Below are 11,807 nucleotides of genomic sequence, written 5' to 3'. Positions count from 1 at the left end.
AGGTTAGTAGGCCTAGTAGTAAGCCCATGGTATTACTAGTAATAGTAATATGTGTTGGTGACTTTGGCTTCCTAAATACATTAGTGTATTATAGCCTTGATAATCTGACAACAGAGCAATCAGACTTTTTTTTAACGAAACCCGTCATTGTATTGTTATGTTTCCCTAGTTCACACTTTGATCAAATATCTCTTAACCACGAGATGTTCAAGTTTACGATAAAATGTAGTTTTTATAGCACCATTTGATATAAAAGCATACAAACACAGAGTCAGAGGAAAGGTCAATTATGCAGTAGAACACTAATTTTGAGATACTTGTACTTTATGCTACATCATACTTCTACTCAACTGTATTTCAGAGAGAAATATTGTACGTGTTATTCCACTACATTTATTTAACAGCTATGCTTAAGTTTTAGACTTTACATACAAAACATATAATCAGTTTATAAAACATGATATATTGTTACAGATACATTATATCACCAAATAGTGCATGAAGTTGTTCAAATCAACTCGGCTAGCATACATCAATATACAGCTTATATGTTAATATATTCATAATAATGATCCAATAACATGTAATGGACACTTACTGAGGCCATTCTGCATAATGAGTACTTTTAGTTTTGATACTTTTAGTGCATTTTGTTGCTAATGCTTACTTATGTACTTTTACTTTAGTAAAATGTTGAATGCAGGGCTTTTAATTGAGTATTTTCATAGTGTGGTATTAGTACAATGTATTTCTATTTCATTGTTATGTATAGTTTGCACTTTCAGTGTTTCCATTTGCTGCTGCAAAACACTCCGGGTTAGTTTGTTGCCATTAGTCGGCCAACTAAAAGTCGCCACTGGTGGGAAAGATGACAGCGTGACGCCTCAGCTTCAACCTCCCTGCATGTCCAAGGTATCTATTTATCTAATTTATTAACTATTATCAGCCCAAAACTCATGTCCAGCGCTTCATTTGCACCTGATATTTATGTGTTAGGAAGTAGAAATGTTAGCAGTTACGTAACGTTCTAGAACCACTGTTGCTAGGGATTGGTCGGCCCAGTGTATGCTAGCAGCTTTAGCACAATGCTAACCGCTAACTGGCTGGCTAGATGTATCGTTAGCAGTCCCCGGGCTTTTTTTTAACGTAAAAGCCTGTTAGAGCCTTAGGAGATAAATGAAGGTTTATCAACCGTTTACAGTGTGTTTGTCGTATGTGTTTATAGCTTGTGCGAAGGTTGATGTGGGTGAAACGTAGCTGCTGTCAACATACGTTAAGTTAACGTTCGCTAAGTTTTGTCACAGTTCAGTGTGTGACTTATGGAAAAGTATTGAAATTAACTAACCAAGTGAGGCCCTCTCAGCGTCTTACATTGTACTGGGAGTCATTTAGGGAACCACTGGTTGAGGATAAACAGACAGGAGCAAATAGGCATAACCAGATGTTGACAATGACTGTCAAATTAGATGTTTTTGTGCTTACTTCATGATACTATCACGATATTTTGCACAGAATATTGATCTGTAACTCATCCCTCTACAGGAAACTATCTGCAGGACTGCACCCACTGATTATTTTCATTATCAATTTTAGAGCTGCAATGATTAGTCGATTAGTTGATCGACTGAAAATTAATCGGCAACTGTTTTAATAATCGAATAATCGTTTTCGTCATTCTTTTAAGCAACAATGGCAAAAAAATTAGCTGGTTTCAGCCTCTCAAATGTGAGGATTTCATGCTCTGTGTTGTACATGATAGTAAAGTGAATATTTGAGGGTTTTGGACTGTTGATCAGACAAAACAAGACTTTCGAAGACATCACCTTTGACTCTGGGAAACTTTTCACAATTTGACATTTTATAGACGTAATGATTTATTGAGAAAATAGTCAACAGATTAATCGATAATGGAAATAATCTTTAGTTGCAACCCTAATCAGTCTGTCGTTTATATTTTTGCTTAATGAATTGATCATCTGGTTTATGAAATGTCAAAACTATGGAAAACAACTATCTCAAGTGTTGAGCCCAACTTAAAATGATTTTATTTTGTCCAATCTCCAAAACAAAAGTCATTTATCAATCAAAAATGTGTAATATTTGCTGGTTTCAGCTTCTCAAATTCAAGTATTTGTTGCCGTTGCCTGTTTTGATATTGTAAATTGAATATTTTGGGGATGAAAAAAAAACCCCATTTGAATCACAGCCTTTAGATGTCACCTTGGGGCCTGGAAAATTGTGAGAGTGTGAGAATTGTGAAATTCACCATTTACTAACATTTTATAGACTAAGCTGTCCAAAAAATAAATAGCAACAGTTTAATCGATAATAAAAATAATTGTCAGCCCAAATCTAGAAGAGACTGGATAGTTCAAGCAGAAATCATAACCTGAAAGGGAAGAAGCAACAAGGGATTATATTCTCAATGTGTGTGCTACATTATGAAAAGCTTTCAGTTTCAGATGTTTTAGGCAAGCTGGGATGAAATGGTGCAAAACAAGAATACAGTGACATGAACACAAAAAATGCCTGCATCCCAGTATTATAATCCCACCCAAAATGCATTATAACATAACAGAAATGTTGTCTATAATATATCTGAGGTGTTTAGAGCTATGCTTAAAATAAGTAGCCTAGTACTACTGCAAGCTGCTCCAACTAGAATGAATGTATAAAATGTGTGACACTAATAATGACATTATTTTAATATTCATATCTGCATAGTGCTTAGTCATGAATTCATCAGCCACATTGTCTTTCAGTATAAGTGGGTGGAAGAAGGGAAGTACATTAAAAAGCACATTACATATTCATTGCTGCGTTGTTTCGCAGAGTCCCCATGGATGACCTGACCCAAGCCCTCTCGGCCAGCTTTGCTGTGTCCAAGGAGCCCAACAGTACGGCCTGCCCCCACCCTCGGCTGGCCCAGTACAAAAGCAAGTACAGCGTGCTGGAGCAGAGCGAGCGACGCCGGCGCTTCCTTGACCTACAGAAAAGGTAAATGTCTGAACATTTCAGTATTTGTCCGTTACAAATGATACTTTCATTGAAAAATGTGCTGCAGTTGCCCTAATTGTTGTTTGATTAGTTGAGGTTTAGATTTACTGGTGTCAGTTCAGGATGAAATTTCAGTTATTTCATGTTTTTTGGGGGGTTTTTTTGTGTACAGGCATATTGCACGGATGTATTAATTTCTGAAATAACCCCACAATGAAAGCGTCTGCATGAGCTTTTCTTTTTATCTCAGTAAAAGGTTAAACTATGTCAACCATGCACGGCGTCTGGCTGATGGGGACTGGACAGGAGCAGACAGCGATGGGGAGGAGGACATGGAGAAAAAAGAAGAGGGGGAACGGGAGCAAGATGGCAAAGCAGAGGAAGAGGAGATGGAGATCGAGAGGAGGAAGCTGCCAAAACATTATGCTAACCAGGTTAGCGTTTGACGTATTATTACCCAGAGATGTCACTCTTATTCATGTGTGAAGGACAGCACGTCAAGTTCCTGACAGCTGCATTCTTCAGTTTAGCCAGCAGAGGGCGCCTGAGTCTCTAGAATTACAGTCCTCTGACCCTGGCATGAGACTTTCTAATAAATCACGTACTTCTGTTTGTACAAGCTTCTTGGATGTTGACAGACTTTTCCGTAATCAGTCTTTGACTCTTGAATGCAGTATCGATGAAGATGAAATGCAGAGCTTGTTTACTAGGTTTCTCTTCCTCCTCAGCTCATGCTGTCAGAGTGGCTGGTAGATGTGCCATCAGAACTGGACACTGACTGGATGATGGTGGTCTGTCCTGTCGGGAAAAGATCTCTCATTGTTGCCTCTAAGGTAAGAACCTTTCACTGCTTTTCTTTTGTTTCACCTGAGCTCTCATTCCTCTTCCTGAATTTCAGAATTCAAGGAGTTGGCAGGTAATTATTTTAAAGGTACCACATTAAGAATTCATCACATGTAGCAACGTCAGTCAAAGACAACTAAGAGTTTTCTTATTAACTGATGAATTAGTTTCTTATCTCTGCTGTTTCTGATATGTCATCTTCCAGTCATGATCGAAAGTCTTACTGCTTTCCAAATTTGATGATTAACAGCGGTCAGGACCTTTTCAAATTTGAATGCATTATCATGGCTGTACTGAATAAATACTTTGAGAGGATTACTGTATTTCACTTTTATTGCTTGTAAATTCAACACTGCATTCTTGGTATTGGGGAGAATGAGTGAGTAAGATGAACCGACCAGTCTGAGCAACCCTACACAAAATAAATTAACGTGGGTGTAGAGTTAAGAAAAAATAAAAACTTTCCTGAATCTATGACGAAAGCAGTAAAGCTGAAGTGATTTCATAGTACTATAAAGATGTTGATCCTTGTATCTAAGGTGTGATATGAGTACTGTATGAATCATACAACTTGAATCATTTTAAGCCTGAGTCATTATGTGAAGCCCTTTTACCAAAATGGTGACTGTGGGACAAAATATGCAGCTGTGTATGTAGTTATTGGCATTTCATTTAAAAAACATCAATAAATACTGCAATACTTACTGTAAACCTGCTACATGACCACAAACAAGAACAGGGGTTTGACACCCTTGAGGTATTGTTGAGGAAAACTGAAAAACAAGAAGAACCAAAAGCACGTGTGTTTGTGTGCACTAGACACACACACACACACACACACAAATGCACGTACACAAGCCACACCGGTTTTGCAATGACTGTGTTGAGCCCCACTGCGCCTTTTCACCTATTTTGAAATAAGAGAAGTTATGGTTACTCTCATCTAAACCTGAATTATGTCATTAGATTGTGGTACAAGAATAAATGACGTGAAGTCTGGTTTTGTGCTGGAAAGGCCTCTCGTGACACGTGGGAGTTAACGTTTTAATTTTAAAAGTCCCCCTTTTTAAAAAAAAAAAGTGTTTGGCTTACTGTTAGTGCACTTTACATCTCTGAGATTTACCGTGCAGAATGATGTATGTATAGTGTTTGACACTAGAAGGCTGTTTTCACATTCATCTGCTGAAGGTGGAAAGTTTCTCTGTGCTCACCTTAAATCCAAATTCAAAGCATGTATCTATGAGCAGGATTCGTGACATTACGTGTAGTAGTCTGGAGCCAATTGTAAACAATCCTTTCACAAGTGTGATTTGGAAACTTGAAGCCTCCAGTGCATATTCACTGAGAAGTAGGAGACATCTTGTGTCCCGCCAGTTAAACTTTTGAACCAAACCATATTTGCATATTCACAGATTCTGTGTTTTCAATGAGGAAGTCAACTCAAGTCAAGTCAGTTTTATTTATATAGCGCCCAAATCACAACAGAAATTATCTCAGTGCACTTTTCACATAGAGCAGGTCCAGACCGCACTCTTTAATTTACAGAGACCCAATATTCCCTCATGAGCAAGTACGTGGCAACAGTGGCGAGGAAAAACTCCCCTTAAACTGGAAAAAACCTTGAGCAGAACCGGGCTCTAGGTGGGCGGTCATCTGCCTTGACCGGTTGGGTTTAGAGAGAAAGAGGGAGGGGGAGAGGGGAGAGAGAGACACAGAGAAGCACAGCAACAACAATAATAACAATAATACTAATAGAAATGTGACTAATAATAGTAGAGAAAACAAAAACTCCGGGGAAGATGCCAAGATAGTATGGGCTGGTCCAAGGCAAGCCTTGGCCGGCCTTAACTATAAGCTTTATCAAAGAGGAGATGTAATTTAAGAAATAGCAAGCAAAAATATGCAAATTATTACTCACATCAAAGCATTTTATGTCTTAAATAATGTGTGGAGGGTATCTTTAAAATTTTTCCTCCATCTTGGGCTATATTTAGCTAAGATACCAATGTCTTTTGTGTGTCATTGCTAGCAGTGATTCCCAGTCCCCGGGTTGTGGACTGGTAACTGGGCCTCACAACATTTGCTACTGGGCTGCCTGGAAAAGATACGTTTAATAAAACTTTATAGGATATTTGTGCCGTCTCCTTGAACTTGGCACAGTCTGTCTGTTCTGCAACTGTCCTCATCTCTCCCTGTCAAACCCGCAACAGCAGTCAGTCATCACCCACTTAGCTACTCAGTCTGTCTGTGCTGTTTTTCTATTACATTTGCTACTTGCTAACATGAGTAAAAAGCAAAAACATTAACAGTTTTAGAGATTGCTGGAGAGTTTCTTCAGTAGAGGTAAGGAAGATAAAAGGACTCAGTGTTTCCTGTGGAACAAGAGGTTTGCCGTGGGGGCAATGTGAACCGGAGGGGGCGGTACTTCCCAGGCAAGTCACCAAGGCGTTGGATTATGCCTACGGTACACTGGAAGACTTTGAAAAGGCCTTTTAAAATACTAAGTCTAACATCCTCTCACATCTAAAGACAATGTGTCATAAGTCACTGAGTTTAGTCACGAACTATAAGATGTTGCAAAGACTAGGGATCACTATTTGCAAGACTTTGCAATTTTTTTTTAACAAATAAAAAATTTTTATTTAAGATTTTCCAGGATGTGTGTGAAAAACGAGGTATTTTTACAACATTAAAACAGCTACACAGTTTATACAGCTGCCCACAGAAACCACCTTCAACCATTAACTATCTGGACACAGCACTTTCATTCAGCTGCTGGATGTTGGAGTATTTCTGTTTTGGAAACCCCACAAACTATATGAAATGTAGTAGAAACAGCAGCAGCCTGGATAATTATACAAAGGCAGAAAGTCACAGGTTTAACTCCTCTAACTGGCCTGAAATCATGTGTGAAAAAACAGTTAAGTACACTGCAGACACAGCAGCTGACAGAATGAGAACGTCATATTATAGAGAGAAATATTAGCTTTTTCTGGATGAATAATGTTAACAATGAGAATGCTGAGCTTTTAAGTTTCATCAGGAGTCATTAATAACACCATCAAAGACATCATGTTTAATCAGGAAAGTAGTTTAAAAACACACACGCAAAGGGCAACCATTTACTGCATACTGCTGTTAGAAACTGAGTACAATAAGCTGATGATTAGCCTGATCAGATACTGTCAGTAATAAATATAAACACACATTAGTACACTGTAAACCATTAATCAAACCTATAACTTACATTAGTCAAGGTCAGACAACCTTATCATACTTTAGCAGTTAGTTAGTGTTTCTGTAGTGACAAAACATAAAAAATATACGTTAGCAGTTTGAATTAAACTGAAGCTGCACTCTCCAGGGAAAATATTACGCCAAACTCCCTTCAATAAATATGACATATTAATGATTCCTTATGTTTCAATTCCTATGTCAACAGTCTTCTTGTCTATTTGGCATCAATATAATCCATAAAGATAAGATGTATTTCCATACAAACTTCACATTTTGGATCTCTTCACCTCAACTGGCTACCAGCCTCAGTTGGTTAGCTGTGCCATTTTAGTGGGAGAAGAATGAGACCCACTAAGATACCCGTGGCAGCTCACCATGGCAAAATGTTACCAGTGGAAACACCAGATCTGTGTGTGTTATAATATTTATAATAGCCATACATTTGACTTATTATTTTGGTCGTGGCCCCCCAACCACTTTCTTTTTTTGTTTCCATTGGTTTTTTGCACAGTCCACCAAGCAAAAAAGTATTGGGAACCCCCAATTTACAGAAAATGCTCAGAGTCTGGGGTTTGGATTTACACTTGCCAGTAGTTGTAGGCAGAAAATCCAGATTTGAGAGGCAGGTTGGAGCCAGGCTGAAGCTGAGGAGGTACTACCAAGTGGCCGTCACCACAGCTCAGTGTTGAGTCACGGCAGACATGTCAGTCAAATCAAACACACCCCCTTTTAAGCCTTAATATCCACTAGAGTGTTTTCTAACTTGTCACCAAGACATAAAATACAACTACCCTATGTTCTTGTGAGAGAAATGTAGTCAGAATTTGAGATTTTTTTCTAATTTACTTTGTTTCAACATTGCAACATTTGTTTTTCTGCAGAAGCGTTAGGTGTGAAACAAGTGCCTCTTTAACCTCGCACCATATATCAGTCTTGTGGTTTATGAGCAATGAAAAGGCTTGAAAATGCTTATCAGCATTAGATACCAATTACTGGTAACTGTCTATCCTATTGTCGCACTGGCTCTTGACAAGAGTTTTCCTCTCCGTTGGCACACACAAACCTGTTGTTGTAACAGTGTCACACATTCCACACCCTGTGATGCAACCATCTATAATATCATATTGACTGTGCACCGACAGTCATCTGGTTCCTCATGTATTATTTCAGATCTTGACCTCATTGACGACAAATCAGTAAAACATCACAGCTCTGCACTCTTTACAAAAGGAGAACTGAAGATCCTTCGATAAACGGAGACAACAGATGATTTCCGTTGCTTGACGAAAATTGAATGAGACAAGTTTTATGTGCGTGCAAGCGCTCAGATTTATTTGTCAGTGTTGGCCAAGTTTTTTATCTCTTTTATCTATCAAAGCTCCTGTGCAGCTCAGTTGGGACTGTGTGGGGGCTTGATGCCTGTTGGGACTATACCAAAAAACTTTTTCTCAACCATGACCTCATTTTTAGGTCCCATAATTCTCATGACCCCAGCAATTACAGTCATCAGTTTGTCGTGTGAATATGAGTTACACCTTATACCACATTTAATTGCATTGAGGGAGCTCTATAGAATATACAGAAGTTGTTATGTACATAAATTATTTCTGGGAGATAATTTAGTATTATTGTGGAATAGTTTCACGACATTATGATCATATTGTGTTACTGTTTTATCTAATTCTGTTGTTTAAAATGATGATTCCAAGCAGATTTTAATTAAAAACTAACAAACTGAGTTTAATTGTAATATAAACTGTATCTATTAGAAGGATATTTGTATTGATATTGGGATAATAATTTCAGTTTGTTTAGTTCAGATCAGTTTATCAGTTTTAAATTGATAAAAACTCAGAATTGATTGATTGCATGTGCAAGACACCTATAATGAAATCTTGGCCATAATCTGTGTCAGATTGCACAATATCAATTTCAGGCTATCAGATTGTGCGCTGAATATGTGGTGAATCTTAGCACTGTGACGTAAACAGAAAAAAGTGTATGAAAGTAGAGGCACATCATCCTCTTGCAGAGGTTTTGAAAATGTGGCAAAGTCACACAAACTTCTTTTTAGTTTCACCTCCATTGTTTTGGTTTTTGTCTCACAGTGCGATCCAGGATCACCATTTTAAATCGAAGACCAAAGATTTTATCACGTTTTTCTCACAATTGTCAAGTTTTGTCTCAAACAGCCGCACAAAGTCGCACAGTGTAAAGGGGCCTTAGAGCTGCTGGTTGCCTGGCAGTCTCAAAGTTTGTTACCTTTGGACAGAGCCAGGCTTTTCGTTTGTGCTTGCAGTCTAAGATAAATGTCTCCTGGCTTTAGCCTTATATTTACTGGACAGATATGAGAGTGGTATTGATCTTCTCATCTAACTCTTAGCAAGAAGCCAAATAAGCATATTTCCCAAAATGTCTAAGTATTGCTGCTTCAAAAGTAGGTGCCATAATGTCATAATGCTATGCATACACAAATATCTGACCTTTTAGTAACATTTGTCTCTTGCTCGTATATTGTCTCTGTTTTTAATGTTTTGTTTTGGGTTTTTTAAGGGTTCTACCGCAGCGTACACTAAAAGCGGCTACTGTGTGAACCGTTTCCCCTCCCTGCTGCCCGGTGGGAACAGACACAACTCTGCCATGGGAAAAGGTAGGTGGACCCGCTTTATCTGGAACTCACTGATTCACTAAAATGAACGCCTACAATAGGTATTTTAGCAACATAAGAAAGTTTTCCACCAACAGCAGGATCTCCCACTGGCTCCCATTCACACAAATTTATTTCAGTTTCAAGTTATATTCCTTCAGATGTAGAACAACATCGAAAGAACTTCCAACTTAGAAGATTTATTCATAAAACTTTATTTTAAATTCTAGTGGAGATCTCAAATTTCCAAATAGTACCAAATATGTCAGGATTACTTTTTGATAAATGTGCATAAAGTTATGCACAAAACATTTTTCCAACCTTAAAAGCTGGGTGTTAAAGGGTTAATTAGAGCAGAGATACAGTTTTGTCATTTGCTGTTTGTTGACTTAAGAAGGTTTTTTTGGCCTTTGTAGCTCAAATGTCTCGAGGCACTGGTTGTTCATTGTTGCACCGTCCTCAGGGTGGTGTGTGGGGGTTGTTGAGTGTCTTGAAATTCCTCTGGTTTGGGAATTTTTTGTTACAAAAGCTTCTTACAGAACCTGAATGTAATTTGCACAGCCAAATATACCAGAAGATATAGTAGTTGAGATTATAAATGATAATGTACAGTGCTGCTTGAAAGTTTGCAAACCCTTTAGAATTTTCTCTATTTCTGCATTATTATAACCTAAAACGTGATCAGAATTTTACACAAGTCCTAAAACTAGATAAAGGGAACCCAATTAAATAAATGAGACAACAACATTAAACTTATTCATTCATTTGTTGAGGAAAATTATCCAATCTTACATGTTTGTGGGAGGCAAAAGTATGTGAACCCTTGCTTTCAGTAACTAGTGTGACCCCCTTTTGCAGCAACAACGTCAACCAAACGTTTCCAGTAACTCTTTATCAGCCCTGCACATCGGCTTGGAGGAATTTTAGCCCATTCCTCCTTACAGAACAGTCTCAACTCAGAGATGTTGGTGGGCTTCTTTGCATGAACTGCATGCTTCAGGTCCTTCTACAGCCTATTTCTATAGGATGAAGGTCAGGACTTTGACTCGGCCATTCCAAAACTTAAATTTCCTCTGCTCTGACCATTCTTTGGTAGAGCAACTTGTGTGTTTAGAATCGTTGTCTTACTGCATGACCCACTTTTTTGTTGAGCTTCAGTTCACAGACAGATACATTGACATTTTCCTGTAGAATTTGCTGGTACAGCTCTGAAGTCATAGCTCCATCAATGATTGCAAGCTGTCCTGCTTCAGAGGCAGCAAAGCAGCCCAAACCATGATACTACTGCCACCATTTCACAGATGGGTTAAGGTTTTATGCTGGAATGCAGTCTTTGCTCATCACCAAACATAATGCTTCTCATTTAAACCGAAGGTTCGATTTTGGTCTCAACCAACCACAAAACATTTTTCCAATCACCTTCTGGCTTGTCCACATGGTCTTGAGTGAACCATAGACGGCAGCAATGTTCTTTTTGGAGAGAAGTGGCTTTTTTCTTTGCAACTCTGCCATGCACACCATTTATATTCAATGTTCTCCTGATGGTGGACTCATTAACATCGACTGTAGACACTGCAAGAGAGGCCTTTAGTTTCCTAGATGTTACCCTGGGGTCCTTTTGACCTCCCCGACTATTACACGCCTTACTCATGGTGTGATCTTTGTTGTTTGACTACTCCTGGGGAGGGTAACAATGGTGTTGGATGTCTTCCAATTGTACATGATCTGCCTGACGGCCAACTGGTGGAGTCCAAACTCTTTAGAAATGGTTTTCCAGCTTAGTGAACATCAACAACTCTTCTTCTAAGTTCCTCAGAAATCTCCTTTTGTTCAAGCCATGACACACTTCCACATACCTGTAATGTGAAGTTCAGACTTTGATAGTGAAGACCCAGATTTCTCTTCTTTAAATAAGGCAGAGCCGCCCAGACTCACACTTGATTGTCATCCCATTGGTTGAAACACCCGACTTTAATTTCCCCTTCAAATGAATTTATAATCCTAGAGGTTCACATACTTTTGCCACGCACAAATATGTAATATTGGATCATTTTCCTCAATAATAAACAAGTATAAGGTTTTT

The 11,807-nt window shown here is 38.4% G+C and overlaps 1 protein-coding gene across 1 annotated transcript in view; it reads left to right on the top strand.

Moving 5' to 3' along the window:
• The first annotated feature begins 805 nt into the window (after positions 1-805).
• The window catches only part of snupn (snurportin 1), a 13,291-nt gene continuing 2,289 nt past the window's right edge, over positions 806-11,807 (top strand). Inside the window, exons 1-5 of the mRNA XM_042411232.1 lie at positions 806-912; positions 2,833-2,997; positions 3,248-3,431; positions 3,726-3,830; positions 9,631-9,727. Of these exons, the coding sequence (XP_042267166.1) occupies positions 2,840-2,997; positions 3,248-3,431; positions 3,726-3,830; positions 9,631-9,727 (544 nt within the window). The 5' untranslated portion in view covers positions 806-912; positions 2,833-2,839. The remainder of the gene's footprint in view (positions 913-2,832; positions 2,998-3,247; positions 3,432-3,725; positions 3,831-9,630; positions 9,728-11,807) is intronic.

This window comes from Thunnus maccoyii, chromosome 5 (assembly GCF_910596095.1).
Source record: "Thunnus maccoyii chromosome 5, fThuMac1.1, whole genome shotgun sequence".
Taxonomy (NCBI): domain Eukaryota; kingdom Metazoa; phylum Chordata; class Actinopteri; order Scombriformes; family Scombridae; genus Thunnus; species Thunnus maccoyii.
Note: the sequence above shows the minus strand (reverse complement) of the source record. Positions and strands in the feature narration are given on the sequence as shown.